We start from the raw sequence: 21,466 nt of genomic DNA, 5'->3' as shown, positions 1-21,466 counted from the left end.
TGTCTCCCAATGTGATGCAAGAAATATCCATATTTCATATTGAACTGTACATGTTTATTGACAAGAAGGAGGTAAGATTGTCTTTACAATAACAGTTTAAGTTGCTTCTCACTGATCTGCACTTCATATAACGTACAACTTCTACTCCCAGCTTTCCTACTTTAGCTGGTGAAGGGCGGCTGGGAGTCGTGATCATACAACAGCCTTTTTACTGAAACATTACTTTAGCTCTGCTCAACAGACAAGATAATAAGGTGAGTGCATTCTGTAACAAGTAAACCACACCCTCAGGTGTACCATGTGACACATACATACAAATTAATATCTCAGAACCCATTTAATTAGGACTAAACAAGTGGGTCGATTAACCCTTTTGGCAAAAGAAACCTAAATATAGTAACATAATAAATCCAAACTCAAGCCATTGTGTGCCTGTAATCCTGCCTCAGTGCATAGAGTTATTATAACAGAAATGAGGGGGTTCTGGGGGATTTTTATGTCCGGTGGAGCGGGCAGAAGATGTTAAAGCCTATACACAGACTTGTCCTGGATCAGAATCCCAATAGAAGGACCACTGACTACCAAAAACAGGTCCTGCCTCTGTGCAAAAATTCACAGTCTGTCGTATAAATTAGTAGATGCAAGGGGAGGGGGCTGCCATACTATCGAAAGAGGCGGTAAGATCGGGGCAGGCGTCCATCTTTACTAGACAGGGCAGCTTGAATGTGTTCGTAATCCGGCAGGTCGGTCAGGTCCCCCAGGGCGGCCACGGCGGGCTTGTTACGTAGCATCTTGGTGGCAACGCGTTTGATGTCGCTGGCTTTCACGTTGTCTGATGGGCGGAAACAAAATGTATGATGAGGGAAAGGTAGGATTGTTGTAGAATGGCCAATTCTAAGCAACTTTTCAATTGGTCCGCATTATTTATTTATGTATTATTTTATAGTATTATAGTTTTTGAATTATTCGCCTTCTTCTTCCAACTCTTTGCAGCTTTCAAATGGGGGTCACTGACCCCGGCAGCCAAAAATTATTGCTCTGTGAGGCTCCAGTTTTATTGTTATCGTTTGTAACTTTCTTTTCTGTTCAGCCCCTCTCCTATTCATATACCAGTCTCTCGTCCAAACCACTGCCTGGTTGCTAAGGTAACTTGGACCCTAGCAACCAGATAGCTGCTGAAAACTCGAGAGCTCCTGAACTGAAAATTAAATAACAAACACTACAAATAAAAAATAAAGACCAATTGCAAACTCTCTACATCACACTAAAAGTTAACTCTAAGGTGCACAACCCCTTTAATTCCCATGCCCAAAAGCACCATCCACTTTACATGAGTCAATGCACTTTTCAGCAGTGCTGCAAGTAACCAATGTCATGTGTGACAACCGAGGGGTTATGTCTAATGGTCTGACCCATAGTGTCATTGGTTGTTCAGCAATCAATAAGTCATGTGTGACATCCCAGGGACTGCGTCTAATGGTCTGACCCATATTGTATCAAGTGGTATCTTCCGGCAACTAAAGGCACAATGCAGGGAAAGGGGGAGTAATAAAAATACCCAGCATCCTCAGTCACTCACCCTCCGCCATTTTCTTTTTATAAAGGACTGACACTTACTAATTAGATTACACAGCTCGTGGGGAAGCTTCCTGGCACCGGTGGCCAGCACTTGTCTGCCAACGTCTTCGAAGATCACAGGCCGAGATTCCAGGTTCATCATCAGCATGGATTTCAGTTGGGTCTTGGCTCGATTCAATTCCACCTGAAATGGTGGGGAAAAAATGGTATAAAAAAAATATAAAATCAAGTAATGGTGATGCTTTTATAACCAACTTGGGTGTATTTAATGGTTAAATGATTCCCTTTTCTCTGTAATAATAAAACAGTACCTGTACTTGATCCCAACTAAGATATAATTACCCCTTATTGGGGCAGAACAGCCCTATTGGGTTTATTTCATGGTTAAATGATTCCCTTTTCTCTGTAATAATAAAACAGTACCTGTACTTGATCCCAACTAAGATATAATTACCCCTTATTGGGGCAGAACAGCCCTATTGGGTTTATTTAATGGTTAAATGATTCCCTTTTCTCTGTAATAATAAAACAGTACCTGTACTTGATCCCAACTAAGATATAATTACCCCTTATTGGGGGCAGAACAGCCCTATTGGGTTTATTTAATGGTTAAATGATTCCCTTTTCTCTGTAATAATAAAACAGTACCTGTACTTGATCCCAACTAAGATATAATTACCCCTTATTGGGGCAGAACAGCCCTATTGGGTTTATTTCATGGTTAAATGATTCCCTTTTCTCTGTAATAATAAAACAGTACCTGTACTTGATCCCAACTAAGATATAATTACCCCTTATTGGGGCAGAACAGCCCTATTGGGTTTATTTAATGGTTAAATGATTCCCTTTTCTCTGTAATAATAAAACAGTACCTGTACTTGATCCCAACTAAGATATAATTACCCCTTATTGGGGGCAGAACAGCCCTATTGGGTTTATTTCATGGTTAAATGATTCCCTTTTCTCTGTAATAATAAAACAGTACCTGTACTTGATCCCAACTAAGATATAATTACCCCTTATTGGGGCAGAACAGCCCTATTGGGTTTATTTCATGGTTAAATGATTCCCTTTTCTCTGTAATAATAAAACAGTACCTGTACTTGATCCCAACTAAGATATAATTACCCCTTATTGGGGCAGAACAGCCCTATTGGGTTTATTTCATGGTTAAATGATTCCCTTTTCTCTGTAATAATAAAACAGTACCTGTACTTGATCCCAACTAAGATATAATTACCCCTTATTGGGGCAGAACAGCCCTATTGGGTTTATTTCATGGTTAAATGATTCCCTTTTCTCTGTAATAATAAAACAGTACCTGTACTTGATCCCAACTAAGATATAATTACCCCTTATTGGGGGCAGAACAGCCCTATTGGGTTTATTTCATGGTTAAATGATTCCCTTTTCTCTGTAATAATAAAACAGTACCTGGCTGGCTGACTGAGTATCTGAGCAGGTATACTTTTAGCTCCTTAGATACAGAGACCCAGGAATGCCAATAATCTTACCTCCCCGACGGATCCGGCCATCAAAGTGAATTCCCGAGTGATTATTTCCACCATGTCCCTGACCTGGAATAAAAGGAAAAACATTAAAGGGGATGTTCATCTTTCAATTAACTTTTAGTATGAGAGTAAAATTCTGAGACAATTTGCAATTGGTTATTTATTATTATTTTTAGTTTTAGTTTTTTCATTTTCAGTTCAGCAGCTCTCCAGTTTGGAGTTTCAGCAGCTATTTGGTTGCTAAGGTCTAAGTTACCTTAGCAACCAGGGAGTGGTTTGGATGAGAGGCGGGTATATGAATAGGGGAGGGGCTGAATAGAAAAATAAGGAATAAAAAGTAACAATAACAATAAAACTGGAGCCTCACAGAGCAATAGGGTTTGGCTGCTGGGGTCAGTTATCCTGTTGCTAGGGCTCAAATTACCTTAGCAACCAGGGAGTGGTTTGAGAGATTGACTGATATATAAATAGGGGAGGGGCTGAATAGAAAGATAAGGAATAAAAAGTAACAATAACAATAAAACTGGAGCCTCACAGAGCAATAGGGTTTGGCTAAATAATGAAGACCAATTGAAAAGTTGCTTATAATTAGCCATTCTCTAACATACTAAAAGTTAAACTGAAGGTGAACTACCCCCTCTAGGAAATGAAGCAGGTTATACAGCACCCACCCCCCACCCCCCCCCCCGCAGAGAAATGGTAGCTGCCAAGTACCTGGCGAGGATCGGCGCTAGCATGGATGCACAGCAGCCCGGTATCTTCATAGCTGTGATGGTAGGACGTGGCGTTGTACATCCAGTGGTGCCTGAAAGTGACAGTTGGTACTCATTATATCATGGGCAAACCTGCAGACAAATACCCCTGCCCGGGCAGAACAGACCACTCACGCATGGGGCGCCTCACCTGTTAAGCACGTTGAGGTACAGCCTTGTGAACATGCCTTTCCCCGGCCCCCCTGCGGAGAAGGAGCCGCCGCCCCCCATCATCATGTTTAAAACAGCGAAGGGGATGAAGTCCTCTTCCTATAACAACACATACACTGAGGATAGGGAGTGTGTCTAATAGAATCACATCAGCCATGTTGGGCTGTGACATCATACGGAGGAAGGGTTATGATTGGTTGAAGACTTACCAAAAAGGAGCAGCTCTCCAGGCCAATCATAATATGGGCGAGTTCTGGGATGGGGGTGGGGCCGAGGCTGACGTCCGACATGTCCTTTTCCACCTGACAGACAGACAAACTGTTAGCACTGACTCTGTTGGACTCACCGACACCAGTCATGTGACTTTCACTTACCTTGACGATCCCCCCCGTGTACTGGGAAATGGATCTGTCGATAGTCTTGGCCTTCCCCGACGCCCACACCGGCGCCACCCCCAGCAGGTACTTCTTGGCGCATTCCACTAGGTGCTCGTGTTCTATGCCCACGCCGGCCAGCACCATCCTGTCGGGGGTGTAGTAGTTGTGCAGGTAATTGTGCAGGGTTTTCTGGCTGATCTTGTCGATGTTTTCCACCGGGCAGAACCTGGGAAGCCCCACTGTGTTCCCTCGGTACGCAGCCTGGAGAAACAATTATGCAGAAAGTCTATTACTCCCACAGCAGGAAGTTAAGAGTGCAACTGAAAATTGCTTCCCCCTTTATAAAAACCACCATATTCAATGCTATAAATGCCACGTGGGATATACGGACAGTACTTACTGCATGTATCATTTCTGTCAGCAGGGGTTCCGGGTCCGGTCTCATGTTCAGATCTTCCAGTTCGAACCGGACAGCCATACGGGTCATCTCAATCTCTTCCTCTGTAAGGGAAGCAGGTTAGGTGGGTGTCCAACGGGCAGTAAAACCTAATTGGGTGCTTATAGGAGGTTGCTTTCTGGCAGGGAGTTAAGATATCCCTTTAATATCACAGCCGCTGTCCTTCCAAGGAATAACAGGTTTAGTTACCCTTTAACCGAAGTGCTCATAGCCACTTACCGGAGAGCCTGGGTTGCAGAACCACCTCAGACAACAGACTGACGACTGTATCCAAGCCCTTGGAGTCCGCAGACACGGCGTACATGGTGGTGTCTCTGAAAAGGAGGCCGACAATAGGAACTCAGTAGGAACAATTGCACCAACACTGACTTGCTTTCTGGCACTCAAGAGTCACTTACCTAGAGGTCTGGCAGTCACAAATGCCTCCGTGTTTCTCCAGCGTGAGGAGGATCTCATCTTTGCTGCCGAACTGCGCTGTGGACTGGAACACAATGGTTAGTCGGGATGGGCCCCGGCAGTCACGTGCCCGCTCACACCCGCACACTGGGTGCCCCACGCCCCTGCACCCATCGCTGCCCCGGTACTTACTGAAAAAGCCAGTTTTTCCAGAAAGTGTGAGATTCCGCTGAGGTATTTAGTCTCGTACCGCGATCCGGAGTTGATAAGAACTGTGAAATAAACACCCCACTGTTACACACCTTCTTATCTGTAAGAAATCCAAGTCCAGCTTGGGACTCCTCCAGTTACATGGGAGTAGGAGAAACAATAGGTTAGCTGAAAGCAGTTCTAATGTGTAGCGCTGGCTGAAAGCTCAGACTCAGGCACACTTTACTGCTGCGCTGCAAGTTGGAGTGATATCCCCCCCCCCTCACCCCCAGCAGCCGATCAGCAGAACAATGGGAAGGGAGCAAGATAGCAGCTCCCAGTAGGTATCAGAATAGCACTCAATAGTAAGAAATATAAGTCCGGCTTGGGACTCCTCCAGTTACATGGGAGTAGGAGAAACAATAGGTTAGCTGAAAGCAGTTCTAATGTGTAGCGCTGGCTGAAAGCTCAGACTCAGGCACAAGGCACTGAGATGGCGCCTACACACCAATATTACAGCTACAAATACATTTGTTGGTTGAAGAATAAAAGGTTAAATGGCAGAGGGAATTATTTGCTGTGTAACAGTGTCATTTAGAGAAAAAAGTGCCCCATAAACATCATGGCAGTGTCCCTGGGTCTGCCCATCATACTTACTCCCAACTGTGCAGAACTGCCCGAATTTGTTCTGCGACGCCACCCGTAGCCCATTCTCCAGGGTGGTCACTTTCGTTTCGAATTTCTCCTGCCCGTCGACTTTGGCAAAGATGGGCTTGGGGAGCTTGGGGAGGGGCGTGGAGAGGGGGATGCTGGGGTAGGCACTGCCGGAGCTGCTGTAGCGCCGGTACCTTGGCAGTCCATATCTGAAACGCAAAGCCGATATTTCACCCACATATACAGCTAGCTAGTTGCTAAGGCTTATTGACCATAGCAACCAATTCACTGAACTGGAGCACAGTTTCCAGCCCCCCCAGTCAGTGCAAGTCATGCCCCCATCTCTGTGCAGGGTTGGAACCTGTCTAGCAGCAAAGCCTCAGCCCAGGAGCAGATTGTTTACTATATGATGCAACCCCATGCAACTCCTACTTCTGCCCTTACTTATAATGGGATTGTTTTATTTTATTTCTCTTTTTGGGGGATCCCATAGCACAACTCCTTGCAGGGGTAAGCAATTTGCTTTTGCCCCTGACATAGCCAAACTACAACTCCCAGCATGCCCTGGCAGCCTGCAGTTCAAAGCCAAGTGTAAAGCTGCAAGCAGGATATCCGGCTCTTATAGTCTAAAATACCCCCCAGGGTAGAATGTAAGCCATCAGCCACCCCGCCTTGGGGTATTTACACACCCAGATCATGTTCTTATGTAAACACCCCCCTCATCACGTGACATTTCCCTCCAATGCGGGGAGACCCAGCCCCTGTCACCTACCGGCGGGGGTAAGTCCCATCCCGTTACCCCAGGCAGGAAGGAAAGGCCGTACTAAAACCCCGCTTACCGCTGTATTCCACCCCAGAGCCGACTCCTCGCTACATTCGCCGCCATCTTTCCATGCCCCGCCCCCTGACCTCCTCAGCACAGGCATGGGGAGAGCCGGATAACTTCCTGCTTCCGGTGGGGCGGGAGCGTCACTTCCGGGGAACATGCCTGGAGGAACTGAAGTAGCTGGCAGCTTGCTCTTACTTCTATGCAGCCTTCTGAGTATCCCTCACTCACATGAGTGCCCACTTACTGAGTGCTACTAGCCCAGTGCCCACTCCATTAGTCTTTAGCAATTTCCTAATGTTTTACCTGCCCATTCCTGCTTGGCATCTCTACCATTCCCTGCTGAAGGTATGAGGGGCTCTGCTGCCTGTAACCCCCACACCCCCTGCTAGCCCCCCCAAGTGCCTTGTTGCCCAGGATACAGCCATGTCTGGATCTTCCAAGCAGCCACATGCCAAAGGCAAGACCCTCATCATAGAGGACGGTGAGTATCAGTATCAACCTTATAGTAACATAGTAAGTTAGGTTGAAAAAAGACACACATCCATCAAGTTCAACCTTAATGCCTATATTTAACCTGGCTAAATGCCAGTTGATCCGGAGGAAGGCAAAAAAACCCCATCTGAAGCCGCAGAGGGGAAAAAAAATCCCTGCATGTACCCTTCTAAAGGGGAACTCTGCCCACAGTCTTCATTGGTTCTGACTCCTGAAGCGATGTAGGAGAAGCCATCTGACTGTCATAGAGAACTGATGTTGGCTGCACATTTTCAGGTGTCAGAACCTTCCTATATGTTTTTAGTTTGTGAGAGTTGTTAAGTCTTGGTTGAATTCCTTAGAAATCACCCCACCTGAGACCCTTATAATGCTCGATCGGAGAAGGAAATGTATTGATCCGGTCAGGGTAGGACTAGAGGGTGCAGGGGGGGTCCAGCGGCCCTGCAGGTGCCCTTGCTGGCCGCATCTCCTAACCCCCCCCCCGCAGGGGCCCCCCTAACCCCCCGCAGGGTCCCCCACCCAACGTCCTCCCCTGAGCGCGTGTAAATTTAATGTATCATGGGTCTGGTCTGGGCCGCCGGGGCCCACCAGGATTTTTCCCGGTGTCCCGAAGACCTGGTCCAAACCTGGATCTGGCGCATCAAGCTGACAACCAATTGTTTTATTCTTTGCAGACTGTGAAGCAGAAGCCCTGGATGAAGCCAACCCATTCTCCTTTAAGGAGTTTGTCAAGAGCCAGACCTTTCCAGGATTCGTTTCCAGTAATAGTAAAAGGGCTTTCTCTAAGGTGAGTACTGTGTATTTCTGGGTATTTATATAAACTATAGTAGGGTTTCTGTAGCAAACACCCCAGCTGTACCAGTGCAGGAATGGCTGCCCCCGGGGCTACACAGCGGGGTATTTATATAAACTATAGTAGGGTTTCTGTAGCAAACACCCCAGCTGTACCAGTGCAGGAATGGCTGCCCCCGGGGCTACACAGCGGGGTATTTATATAAACTATAGTAGGGTTTCTGTAGCAAACACCCCAGCTGTACCAGTGCAGGAACGGCTGCCCCCGGGGCTACACAGCGGGGTATTTATATAAACTATAGTAGGGTTTCTGTAGCAAACACCCCAGCTGTACCAGTGCAGGAATGGCTGCCCCCGGGGCTACACAGCGGGGTATTTATATAAACTATAGTAGGGTTTCTGTAGCAAACACCCCAGCTGTACCAGTGCAGGAATGGCTGCCCCCGGGGCTACACAGCGGGGTATTTATATAAACTATAGTAGGGTTTCTGTAGCAAACACCCCAGCTGTACCAGTGCAGGAATGGCTGCCCCCAGGGCTACACAGCGGGGTATTTATATAACAATATTAAATAGCAACATTACATTATATTTTAATTATAACATTTTTATTTTTTCCTGTTACTGTTCCTTTTATATGGTCATGCAACATTATTCCCTATATTGCCCGTTGCTCACTATTTAAAATTACAGTGTAATCTCCCCCCCACAGGACTCTAACCAATCCACAACACAGTTTCGTGGACCCAGCGAATGCCCAGATGGGAATCTGGAATTCCAAGAGACGTACTTCAGAGACCCGACGCTGTATGATGACTTACAGGAGGATGAGGATGACGACTGGAGTGGCAGTTACCACCCTTCTGTTATAGAAAACACTCACGGTCCCAAAGTTCCCTCTCCCGCTGGCACTGATGGGGATGAGTCTTATGGATACGGTGCCAGCGACATGTCTGGCGATGGATTAATCACAGGTTGGCAACAGGCTGTCCTTCCGTCTCCCCCTGCCGGCTTGCATGGGAAAACCCAACATCGCCCTGACAGCACCAGTGACTCCGAGGAGGGTTTGCGACTGCTACAGATAAACTGTGAAGAGGTAAGTGAGGAAACGTTCAGCTGCGTTTTACGTAAATCCATCCGTTCCAGCGGCAAATATCCCAGATAAGGTATTTGCAAGAAACCAAAGCCATTGTTTTAGTCAGCTGCTTCATTGATTCAACAACCAGATGCCCAACTCTTCTTACATTCTTACATTCCACCTCTGTTGGTTTATCGTTCTTCAGCTACAAGAGGAGAATCTCCATCTAAAGAGCAAGATCTGTAAACTGAAGGAACTGAACGACAGCCAGAATGAAAAGTAAGATATTTCAGTCATTATTACTGCCATCGTTGCCCTGCATTGGTACAGCTGGGGTGTTTGCTACAGAAACCCTACTGTAGTTTATATAAATACCCCGCTGTGTAGCCCCGGGGGCAGCCATTCCTGCACTGGTACAGCTGGGGTGTTTGCTACAGAAACCCTACTATAGTTTATATAAATACCCCGCTGTGTAGCCCCGGGGGCAGCCATTCCTGCACTGGTACAGCTGGGGTGTTTGCTACAGAAACCCTACTATAGTTTATATAAATACCCCGCTGTGTAGCCCCGGGGGCAGCCGTTCCTGCACCGGTACAGCTGGGGTGTTTGCTACAGAAACCCTACTATAGTTTATATAAATACCCCGCTGTGTAGCCCCGGGGGCAGCCATTCCTGCACTGGTACAGCTGGGGTGTTTGCTACAGAAACCCTACTATAGTTTATATAAATACCCCGCTGTGTAGCCCCGGGGGCAGCCATTCCTGCACCGGTACAGCTGGGGTGTTTGCTACAGAAACCCTACTATAGTTTATATAAATACCCCGCTGTGTAGCCCCGGGGGCAGCCGTTCCTGCACTGGTACAGCTGGGGTGTTTGCTACAGAAACCCTACTATAGTTTATATAAATACCCCGCTGTGTAGCCCCGGGGGCAGCCGTTCCTGCACCGGTACAGCTGGGGTGTTTGCCACAGAAACCCTACTATAGTTTATATAAATACCCCGCTGTGTAGCCCCGGGGGCAGCAATTCCTGCACTGGTCCAGCTGGGGTGTTTGCTACAGAAACCCTACTATAGTTTATATAAATACCCCGCTGTGTAGCCCCGGGGGCAGCCATTCCTGCACCGGTACAGCTGGGGTGTTTGCTACAGAAACCCTACTATAGTTTATATAAATACCCCGCTGTGTAGCCCCGGGGGCAGCCGTTCCTGCACTGGTACAGCTGGGGTGTTTGCTACAGAAACCCTACTATAGTTTATATAAATACCCCGCTGTGTAGCCCCAGGGGCAGCCATTCCTGCACCGGTACAGCTGGGGTGTTTGCTACAGAAACCCTACTATAGTTAATATAAATACCCCGCTGTGTAGCCCCGGGGGCAGCCGTTCCTGCACTGGTACAGCTGGGGTGTTTGCTACAGAAACCCTACTATAGTTTATATAAATACCCCGCTGTGTAGCCCCGGGGGCAGCCATTCCTGCACCGGTACAGCTGGGGTGTTTGCTACAGAAACCCTACTATAGTTTATATAAATACCCCGCTGTGTAGCCCCGGGGGCAGCCATTCCTGCACTGGTACAGCTGGGGTGTTTGCTACAGAAACCCTACTATAGTGTATATAAATACCCCGCTGTGTAGCCCCGGGGGCAGTCGTTCCTGCACCGGTACAGCTGGGGTGTTTGCTACAGAAACCCTACTATAGTTTATATAAATACCCCGCTGTGTAGCCCCGGGGGCAGCCATTCCTGCACTGGTACAGCTGGGGTGTTTGCTACAGAAACCCTACTATAGTTTATATAAATACCCCGCTGTGTAGCCCCGGGGGCAGCCGTTCCTGCACTGGTACAGCTGGGGTGTTTGCTACAGAAACCCTACTATAGTTTATATAAATACCCCGCTGTGTAGCCCCGGGGGCAGCCATTCCTGCACTGGTACAGCTGGGGTGTTTGCTACAGAAACCCTACTATAGTTTATATAAATACCCCGCTGTGTAGCCCCGGGGGCAGCCATTCCTGCACTGGTACAGCTGGGGTGTTTGCTACAGAAACCCTACTATAGTTTATATAAATACCCCGCTGTGTAGCCCCGGGGGCAGCCGTTCCTGCACTGGTACAGCTGGGGTGTTTGCTACAGAAACCCTACTATAGTTTATATAAATACCCCGCTGTGTAGCCCCGGGGGCAGTCGTTCCTGCACCGGTACAGCTGGGGTGTTTGCTACAGAAACCCTACTATAGTTTATATAAATACCCCGCTGTGTAGCCCCGGGGGCAGCCATTCCTGCACTGGTACAGCTGGGGTGTTTGCTACAGAAACCCTACTATAGTTTATATAAATACCCTGCTGTGTAGCCCCGGGGGCAGCCATTCCTGCACTGGTACAGCTGGGGTGTTTGCTACAGAAACCCTACTATAGTTTATATAAATACCCTGCTGTGTAGCCCCGGGGGCAGCCATTCCTGCACTGGTACAGCTGGGGTGTTTGCTACAGAAACCCTACTATAGTTTATATAAATACCCCGCTGTGTAGCCCCGGGGGCAGCCATTCCTGCACTGGTACAGCTGGGGTGTTTGCTACAGAAACCCTACTATAGTTTATATAAATACCCCGCTGTGTAGCCCCGGGGGCAGCCGTTCCTGCACTGGTACAGCTGGGGTGTTTGCTACAGAAACCCTACTATAGTTTATATAAATACCCCGCTGTGTAGCCCCGGGGGATTATCCTACACTGTGCAGTTTGACAGTGGTATATATCTTTGGCTTTCAGGGTTAGACAACTGGAAAGAAAACTGGAAGAGAGAATCCTGGAAGAGCAGAAAGAAGCCCAGGATTTGGAATCCATGGTGCAGCAGGTAGAGAAGAACCTGCAGATGATGACTGTAAGTGACCCGTGCTGCACACCTGGCTGTACTACGTTATTAGTCCACTATTTGAGTGACAGCTCCCTTTTAGTGTTAGCGGCCATGAGGATATTGTAGCCCCACCCACTCCATGCCCCTCCCCCTGTAAGCTTCCATCAGGTGTTCTAGTCCCACCCAAACTTCTTTTTTTATTAAAATTATTCTTATTCTTATAGAAAAGAGCTGCAAAAGCCGAGGGCAATGTGACAAAATTAAAGCAAGAAATGGCACTTCTGCAGGTAAGTTACTCTAACTTGTTGTGCTGGGTGGTTCTCATTATAATTTATAATACGTTTTATTTAAGGAGGGAGGTGCCATAGTGTTTCCCTTAGACAGTACAGTATGGGGGTACAGCTTATTGTGTGCCCAGAACATTCCTTCTCTGTATATTTGTATTTATACATATGGGTAGGGGGTGCCATAGTGTTTCCCTTAGACAGTACAGTATGGGGGTACAGCTTATTGTGTGCCCAGAACATTCCTTCTCTGTATATTTGTATTTATACATATGGGTAGGGGGTGCCATAGTGTTTCCCTTAGACAGTACAGTATGGGGGTACAGCTTATTGTGTGCCCAGAACATTCCCTCTCTGTATATTTGTATTTATACATATGGGTAGGGGGTGCCATAGTGTTTCCCTTAGACAGTACAGTATGGGGGTACAGCTTATTGTGTGCCCAGAACATTCCTTCTCTGTATATTTGTATTTATACATATGGGTAGGGGGTGCCATAGTGTTTCTCTTAGACAGTACAGTATGGGGGTACAGCTTATTGTGTGCCCAGAACATTCCTTCTCTGTATATTTGTATTTATACATATGGGTAGGAGGTGCCATAGTGTTTCCCTTAGACAGTACAGTATGAGGGTACAGCTTATTGTGTGCCCAGAACATTCCTTCTCTGTATATTTGTATTTATACATATGGGTAGGAGGTGCCATAGTGTTTCCCTTAGACAGTACAGTATGGGGGTACAGCTTATTGTGTGCCCAGAGCATTCCTCCTCTGTATATTTGTATTTATACATATGGGTAGGGGGTGCCATAGTGTTTCCCTTAGACAGTACAGTATGGGGGTACAGCTTATTGTGTGCCCAGAACATTCCTTCTCTGTATATTTGTATTTATACATATGGGTAGGGGGTGCCATAGTGTTTCCCTTAGACAGTACAGTATGAGGGTACAGCTTATTGTGTGCCCAGAACATTCCTTCTCTGTATATTTGTAATACAATATATGGATGCCAGAGGCTTTTAGAATTCACAGTACTGGCTGCCATTATCACTCACAGATCGAGCTGACCACCTACAAAGCAGAGAATGAGGCTCTGAGAAGGGGGGAGACGGCCGGTATGAACGCTGTAAAACAGAATTCAAATCTGGCGCTGGAAAACCTCCAAAAAGTGGTCAGCGGTGCCCAGTCTTCCATAAAGTAAGTTCAATGGCAGTCTTTAGGGAGAGTGACACTTCCTGTTCGGCCATTTTGCCTCTTTATTATACCATACTCTCTATATGTCATTACTGCCGCCCCTCTTTCCTTGCTTCTCACCCACGCTTACCCTTTAACCCCCAACAGGCAGCTGGTAGCTGGCGCAGAAGCACTGACCCTTGTTGCCGAGCTCCTTCGCTCCATAGATAAAATTGCAGAAATTCACAACGACGGTGTGCCCTGAGGCCGTGGGACATCTCTTCCACAGCAGTTGGACCCATAAGATGCCACTCCTTCTGGTGCCATGGGCACGGAGTTACTGCCCCAACATACAGAGATTTTATTCCTTGCTGTTTTTATACATGGATTTATATAGCCCTTCAGTATTAGACATTGCTGCCTTCAGCTCCCATACAGCTTCCCTATGGCTCAAAGGCCCTTGTTGCCCGTGGCTAGCCAGTCCCTTGTTATAGGAGACCTCTCGCAATGCAGTCGCTTTGGGGGAACTTTAGGTGAATAAAGCACTTTTTTTTAAATAAACTTTATACACAAATATATCTATATTCTTATATTTAACCAGCGGACCTTTTGTTTGTACCTGCACAGTAGCATGCCCATATTTTGTTGACACTGTTCATCTTGGGGCACATCCTATTTGCCATACTCCATGTTCCCATTACTCTTTATTACACTAATTAATATAGAATATTTTATGTTGCTAAATATTATTGTATTTTTGTCAAGTACATTTCAGCTGGAATGTTTTATCCTGATGTGTTTAGGGAGCAACTGCTCTCTGGTTGCTGGGCTCGTTGGTCATAGCAACCAAGCAGGACCTAAATGGACATATGTTGACAGCCAGGGTCACAGTCCCTAGCAACAAGCTGACATTTGAAGAGTGACTGAATAGAAAGGCCAAGCAATCAACTCACTGCTGGGATCAACTCCACCTACAACATCCTGAAATGAACACTATTTTGTAGTCAGGAAACACTGTAACATTTCCATTTATTGATAGGCAATAGCAATGGCTCCCGTCCTGCGGCTCAGGGACGGAAAGCGGCCTCCCCTAGGCAATGGACTATTTTAAATAAAATAATATATTTTCTCAAACGAATAATTTTTGGATTGTGCTTTATTTTATAGGTATATGGTGTGACTTCCACTACATGTATTGTGGGTTGCTGGTTCTGAAATATAGAATATAAGATTAGGAAACATATGCTGGGGGTACAATCAGTTGCACGGCTGCTAAAAAATAAAAATATTTGGAATGGGAACTTTAACGCTACAGCCCAGGGCCAAAGCCAAGATGTCATGATGGAAAAGAAGATGGTGGCATGGCGCTGACTATATATGCTTGCTGGCTGTAACTGACTGACCAATCTTAGGTGAGCAGGGATGCGACACGGGATTCCCATTACTTCCACCAATCGCTGAGCTGGTTTTGGCGCCTGTGTGCTGCCAGGTTTACCTCAGGGTCTCTATGAATTGCAATGGAAAATGGTGTATTAAAGAGCAACAGGGCAGCCTGAGGGTCTCATTAAGTCCATTTTAATATGAAACCAGTTCCGCCACAGCAGAACTTGGAAGAATTTGGGAACAAATCACCCTCAGTAATTATTAGCAGAGTGGGCGCTTTATTGTGGAACATGGCTGCTTCTGAATATTGTATCTCTGTGACTGGAGCCCAATTGCTTACACACACACAGGCCATTTACATTTTATTTCATGTATTATTACACAAGGGGGTATATTTACAGTCTTAGGGGACAGCATTTCTCCATGTAAACAATAAAAACCTGACACTTTTTTCAACCCACTTTGTGACTAGATACAAGAGAGACAACAGTTGTTATGGGACTTAGAGCGGGATGGAAGAGCAGCCAATGAGAAGTTGAGTTCAGGCAGCGGGAGAATCACGTGACGCAGCTCGCTATCCCTCTCTCACGATGATTTGAACTCTGCGCCTTCACTCCGGCGGCTTCTCTGCTCGTACTGCGCATGCGTTGCAGCTACAGGTCTGGGAGCGCATGCGCAGTACCGGCGTGCCGCTGTTTCTGTGTCTGTCAGGGGCTGTGAGGTGCTCGCTGGGGGTAGGTACCTGCGGGCTGATGGGGGTGTCAGCATTGGGCTTGGGTGGGAAAGTTGGATTTGAACTTGCGAGGTGGGAGATTTTGTCGGGGGTGATACGAGGGTGGATGTGCTGTGGGTACCCTGGGAAAGGAGTGCGGCTTGGAACAGGCAGCTCTGGGGTACAATAGGGGTTTGGGGGTAGGTGCCTTGCATTGTGCGGAGGGGGCAGGTACCTGGGGGGGTTCTGGGAGCTGTGGGGCAGGAACATTGTACGAGGGTAAGTGCATTGGGTCCAGGGGCAAGAGAGGAGTTTGGAGGTAGATTCCTTCAATGTGGGTTTGGGGTAAGTGTTTGGGGTAAGTACTAGGGTGTGGGTAGGGGGGGAGTTTGGGGTAAGTACTAGGGTGTGGGTAGGGGGGGTGTTTGGGGTAAGTACTAGGGTGTGGGTAGGGGGGGAGTTTAGGGGTAAGTACTAGGGTGTGGGTAGGGGGGGAGTTTGGGGTAAGTACTAGGGTGTGGGTAGGGGGGTGTTTGGGGTAAGTACTAGGGTGTGGGTAGGGGGGGAGTTTAGGGGTAAGTACTAGGGTGTGGGTAGGGGGGGAGTTTGGGGTAAGTACTAGGGTGTGGGTAGGGGGGGTGTTTGGGTAAGTACTAGGGTGTGGGTAGGGGGGGAGTTTAGGGGTAAGTACTAGGGTGAGGGGGGAGTTTAGGGGTAAGTACTAGGGTGAGGGGGGAGTTTAGGGGTAAGTACTAGGGTGTGGGTAGGGGGGGTGTTTGGGGTAAGTACTAGGGTGTGGGTAGGGGGGGAGTTTAGGGGTAAGTACTAGGGTGTGGGTAGGGGGGGAGTTTGGGGTAAGTACTAGGGTGTGGGTAGGGGGGGTGTTTGGGGTAAGTACTAGGGTGCGGGTAGGAGGGGAGTTTAGGGGTAAGTACTAGGGTGTGGGTAGGGGGGGAGTTTGGGGTAAGTACTAGGGTGCGGGTAGGAGGGGAGTTTAGGGGTAAGTACTAGGGTGTGGGTAGGGGGGGAGTTTGGGGTAAGTACTAGGGTGTGGGTAGGGGGGGTGTTTGGGGTAAGTACTAGGGTGTGGGTAGGGGGGGAGTTTAGGGGTAAGTACTAGGGTGTGGGTAGGGGGGGAGTTTGGGGTAAGTACTAGGGTGTGGGTAGGGGGGTGTTTGGGGTAAGTACTAGGGTGTGGGTAGGGGGGAGTTTAGGGGTAAGTACTAGGGTGTGGGTAGGGGGGGAGTTTAGGGGTAAGTACTAGGGTGTGGGTAGGGGGGGTGTTTGGGGTAAGTACTAGGGTGTGGGTAGGGGGGGAGTTTAGGGGTAAGTACTAGGGTGAGGGGGGAGTTTAGGGGTAAGTACTAGGGTGAGGGGGGAGTTTAGGGGTAAGTACTAGGGTGTGGGTAGGGGGGGTGTTTGGGGTAAGTACTAGGGTGTGGGTAGGGGGGGAGTTTAGGGGTAAGTACTAGGGTGTGGGTAGGGGGGGAGTTTGGGGTAAGTACTAGGGTGTGGGTAGGGGGGGTGTTTGGGGTAAGTACTAGGGTGCGGGTAGGAGGGGAGTTTAGGGGTAAGTACTAGGGTGTGGGTAGGGGGGGAGTTTAGGGGTAAGTACTAGGGTGTGGGTAGGGGGGGTGTTTGGGGTAAGTACTAGGTGTGGGTAGGGGGGGAGTTTAGGGGTAAGTACTAGGGTGTGGGTAGGGGGGGAGTTTGGGGTAAGTACTAGGGTGTGGGTAGGGGGGGAGTTTAGGGGTAAGTACTAGGGTGTGGGTAGGGGGGAGTTTGGGGTAAGTACTAGGGTGTGGGTAGGGGGGGTGTTTGGGGTAAGTACTAGGGTGTGGGTAGGGGGGGAGTTTAGGGGTAAGTACTAGGGTGTGGGTAGGGGGGGAGTTTGGGGTAAGTACTAGGGTGTGGGTAGGGGGGGTGTTTGGGGTAAGTACTAGGGTGTGGGTAGGGGGGAGTTTAGGGGTAAGTACTAGGGTGAGGGGGGAGTTTAGGGGTAAGTACTAGGGTGAGGGGGGAGTTTAGGGGTAAGTACTAGGGTGTGGGTAGGGGGGGTGTTTGGGGTAAGTACTAGGGTGTGGGTAGGGGGGAGTTTAGGGTAAGTACTAGGGTGTGGGGTAGGGGGGGAGTTTGGGGTAAGTACTAGGGTGTGGGTAGGGGGGGTGTTTGGGGTAAGTACTAGGGTGCGGGTAGGAGGGGAGTTTAGGGGTAAGTACTAGGGTGTGGGTAGGGGGGGAGTTTGGGGTAAGTACTAGGGTGCGGGTAGGAGGGGAGTTTAGGGGTAAGTACTAGGGTGTGGGTAGGGGGGAGTTTGGGGTAAGTACTAGGGTGTGGGTAGGGGGGGTGTTTGGGGTAAGTACTAGGGTGTGGGTAGGGGGGGAGTTTAGGGGTAAGTACTAGGGTGTGGGTAGGGGGGGAGTTTGGGGTAAGTACTAGGTGTGGGTAGGGGGGGTGTTTGGGGTAAGTACTAGGGTGTGGGTAGGGGGGGAGTTTAGGGGTAAGTACTAGGGTGTGGGTAGGGGGGGAGTTTAGGGGTAAGTACTAGGGTGTGGGTAGGGGGGTGTTTGGGGTAAGTACTAGGGTGTGGGTAGGGGGGAGTTTAGGGGTAAGTACTAGGGTGAGGGGGGAGTTTAGGGTAAGTACTAGGGTGAGGGGGGAGTTTAGGGGTAAGTACTAGGGTGTGGGTAGGGGGGTGTTTGGGGTAAGTACTAGGGTGTGGGTAGGGGGGGAGTTTAGGGGTAAGTACTAGGGTGTGGGTAGGGGGGAGTTTGGGGTAAGTACTAGGGTGTGGGTAGGGGGGGTGTTTGGGGTAAGTACTAGGGTGCGGGTAGGAGGGGAGTTTAGGGGTAAGTACTAGGGTGTGGGTAGGGGGGAGTTTGGGGTAAGTACTAGGGTGCGGGTAGGAGGGGAGTTTAGGGGTAAGTACTAGGGTGTGGGTAGGGGGGGAGTTTGGGGTAAGTACTAGGGTGTGGGTAGGGGGAGTTTAGGGGTAAGTACTAGGGTGTGGGTAGGGGGGGGGTGTTTGGGGTAAGTACTAGGGTGTTGGTAGGAGGGGAGTTTAGGGGTAAGTACTAGGGTGTGGGTAGGGGGGTGTTTGGGGTAAGTACTAGGGTGTGGGTAGGGGGGGAGTTTAGGGGTAAGTACTAGGGTGTGGGTAGGGGGGGTGTTTGGGGTAAGTACTAGGGTGTGGGTAGGTTGGAGTTTAGGGGTAAGTACTAGGGTGTGGGTAGGAGGGAGTTTAGGGGTAAGTACTAGGGTGTGGGTAGGAGGGGATTTTAGGGGTAAGTACTAGGGTGTGGGGTAGGAGGGGAGTTTAGGGGTAAGTACTAGGGTGTGGGTAGGAGGGAGTTTAGGGGTAAGTACTAGGGTGTGGGTAGGAGGGGAGTTTAGGGGTAAGTACTAGGGTGTGGGTAGGAGGGGAGTTTAGGGGTAAGTACTAGGGTGTGGGTAGGAGGGGAGTTTAGGGGTAAGTACTAGGGTGTGGGTAGGGGGGGAGTTTAGGGTAAGTACTAGGGTGTGGGTAGGAGGGGAGTTTAGGGGTAAGTACTAGGGTGTGGGTAGGAGGGGAGTTTAGGGGTAAGTACTAGGGTGTGGGTAGGTTGGGGAGTTTAGGGGTAAGTACTAGGGTGTGGGTAGGAGGGGAGTTTTAGGGGTAAGTACTAGGGTGTGGGTAGGAGGGGAATTTTGGGGTAAATACTAGGGTGTGGGTAGGAGGGGAGTTTAGGGGTAAGTACTAGGGTGTGGGTAGGCGGGGAGTTTAGGGGTAAGTACTAGGGTGTGGGTAGGGGGGTGTTTGGGGTAAGTACTAGGGTGTGGGTAGGGGGGGAGTTTAGGGGTAAGTGCTAGGGTGTGGGTAGGAGGGGAGTTTAGGGGTAAGTACTAGGGTGTGGGTAGGAGGGGAGTTTAGGGGTAAGTACTAGGGTGAGGGGGGAGTTTAGGGGTAAGTACTAGGGTGTGGGTAGGGGGGGAGTTTAGGGGTAAGTACTAGGGTGTGGGTAGGGGGGGAGTTTAGGGGTAAGTACTAGGGTGAGGGGGGAGTTTAGGGGTAAGTACTAGGGTGTGGGTAGGGGGGGAGTTTAGGGGTAAGTACTAGGGTGTGGGTAGGGGGGGAGTTTAGGGGTAAGTACTAGGGTGTGGCAATTGGTGCTGTGTGGGATACCCATGCATTTGTGCTGCATTGCCAGTGATGCCCCGTGGGGCTTAGCGTGTATATGGGGCAGGGTTGGGCAAGTGCCACTTTCTTCTGGGCCCCTGGTGCCCTATTTCCCTGGCACTTGCTCTCATGTTCCGTGATGTTCTCATGGGCACCCTGTGAATCTGATGCCAGTTTGGGGGGCACCCTGTGAATCTGATGCCAGTTTGGGGGGCACCCTGTGAATCTGATGCCAGTTTGGGGGGCACCCTGTGAATCTGATGCCAGTTGGGGGGGCACCCTGTGAATCTGATGCCAGTTGGGGGGCACCCTGTGAATCTGATGCCAGTTGGGGGGCACCCTGTGAATCTGATGCCAGTTTGGGGGGGGCACCCTGTGAATCTGATGCCAGTTGGGGGGGGGGCACCCTGTGAATCTGATGCCAGTTGGGGGGCACCCTGTGAATCTGATGCCAGTTGGGGGCACCCTGTGAATCTGATGCCAGTTGGGGGGCACCCTGTGAATCTGATGCCAGTTTGGGGCACCCTGTGATCTGATGCCAGTTGGGGGCACCCTGTGAATCTGATGCCAGTTTGGGGCCCTGTGATTGTGCCAGTTGGGGGCACCCTGTTGAATCTGATGCCAGTTTGGGGGGCACCCTGTGAATCTGATGCCAGTTTTGGGGGGCACCCTGTGAATCTGATGCCCAGTTTTGGGGGGCACCCTGTGAATCTGATGCCAGTTTGGGGGGCACCCTGTGAATCTGATGCCAGTGGGGGCACCCTGTGAATCTGATGCAGTTGGGGGGCACCCTGTGAATCTGATGCCAGTTGGGGGGGCACCTGTGAATCTGATGCCAGTTGGGGGGCACCCTGCTGAATCTGATGCCAGTTGGGGGGGCACCCTGTGAATCTGATGCCAGTGGGGGGGCACCCTGTGAATCTGATGCCAGTTTGGGGGCACCCTGTGAATCTGATGCCAGTTTGGGGGCACCCTGTGAATCTGATGCCAGTTTGGGGGCACCCTGTGAATCTGATGCCAGTTTGGGGGCACCCTGTGAATCTGATGCCAGTTTGGGGGCACCCTGTGAATCTGATGCCAGTTTGGGGGCACCCGGTGAATCTGATGCCAGTTTGGGGGGCACCCGGTGAATCTGATGCCAGTTTGGGGGGCACCCTGTGAATCTGATGCCAGTTTGGGGGGCACCCTGTGAATCTGATGCCAGTTTGGGGGGCACCCTGTGAATCTGATGCCAGTTGGGGGGCACCCTGTGAATCTGATGCCAGTTGGGGGGCACCCTGTGAATCTGATGCCAGTTGGGGGGCACCCTGTGAATCTGATGCCAGTTGGGGGGGCACCCTGTGAATCTGATGCCAGTTGGGGGGGCACCCTGTGAATCTGATGCCAGTTGGGGGGGCACCCTGTGAATCTGATGCCAGTTTGGGGGGCACCCTGTGAATCTGATGCCAGTTTGGGGGCACCCTGTGAATCTGATGCCAGTTGGGGGGCACCCTGTGAATCTGATGCCAGTGGGGGGCACCCTGTGAATCTGATGCCAGTTGGGGGGCACCTGTGAATCTGATGCCAGTTGGGGGGGGCACCCTGTGAATCTGATGCCAGTTGGGGGGGGCACCCTGTGAATCTGATGCCAGTTGGGGGGG

At 49.5% G+C, this 21,466-nt stretch overlaps 3 protein-coding genes across 4 annotated transcripts in view; 2 read left to right on the top strand and 1 right to left on the bottom strand.

Moving 5' to 3' along the window:
- Positions 1–32: 32 nt before the first annotated feature.
- pmpca (peptidase (mitochondrial processing) alpha) lies at positions 33–7,065 on the bottom strand. Its single transcript, XM_002935218.4, has 13 exons — positions 6,925–7,065; positions 6,089–6,294; positions 5,435–5,514; positions 5,245–5,327; positions 5,066–5,160; positions 4,790–4,890; positions 4,387–4,650; positions 4,222–4,314; positions 3,993–4,111; positions 3,804–3,894; positions 3,093–3,155; positions 1,618–1,762; positions 33–832 (listed from the first exon to the last, which is right to left on the bottom strand). Exons 1-13 carry the CDS (start codon positions 6,969–6,971, stop codon positions 663–665), a joined length of 1,557 nt encoding a protein of 518 aa, XP_002935264.1. The 5' UTR covers positions 6,972–7,065; the 3' UTR covers positions 33–662.
- Positions 7,066–7,133: 68 nt separating this feature from the next.
- entr1 (endosome associated trafficking regulator 1) lies at positions 7,134–14,713 on the top strand. Its single transcript, NM_001044472.1, is given in 8 exon segments — positions 7,134–7,395; positions 8,081–8,193; positions 8,910–9,293; positions 9,481–9,554; positions 12,036–12,147; positions 12,345–12,407; positions 13,460–13,599; positions 13,744–14,713. Coding segments are annotated over 8 exon segments (1,041 nt in total). The 5' UTR covers positions 7,134–7,337; the 3' UTR covers positions 13,841–14,713.
- Positions 14,714–15,588: 875 nt separating this feature from the next.
- Positions 15,589–21,466, top strand: part of snapc4 (small nuclear RNA activating complex polypeptide 4) — a 40,975-nt gene continuing 35,097 nt past the window's right edge. Inside the window, exon 1 of one of the 2 annotated variants that reach the window (XM_031891392.1) lies at positions 15,589–15,692. The gene's annotated coding sequence lies outside the window, so the exon portion shown is untranslated. Of the gene's footprint in view, positions 15,693–15,740; positions 15,871–21,466 lie in introns of those variants that run through there. The other variant, XM_031891393.1, reaches the window with a different exon arrangement.

The sequence above is a fragment of the Xenopus tropicalis genome, chromosome 8 (genome assembly GCF_000004195.4).
Source record: "Xenopus tropicalis strain Nigerian chromosome 8, UCB_Xtro_10.0, whole genome shotgun sequence".
Classification (NCBI taxonomy): domain Eukaryota; kingdom Metazoa; phylum Chordata; class Amphibia; order Anura; family Pipidae; genus Xenopus; species Xenopus tropicalis.
This window is presented reverse-complemented; position numbering and strand designations above follow the sequence as displayed.

Excerpts from the sequence above, each read along its gene's own strand:
- pmpca (XM_002935218.4), bottom strand. The coding sequence starts at position 6,971 with ATGGCGGCGAATGTAGCGAGGAGTCGGCTCTGGGGTGGAATACAGCG. Across the intron at positions 5,161-5,244 it reads TGTGACTGCCAGACCTCTAG|AGACACCACCATGTACGCCG; the intron begins GTAAGTGACTCT and ends CCTCCTTTTCAG. Across the intron at positions 1,763-3,092 it reads TGGCCGGATCCGTCGGGGAG|GTGGAATTGAATCGAGCCAA; the intron begins GTAAGATTATTG and ends CCACCATTTCAG.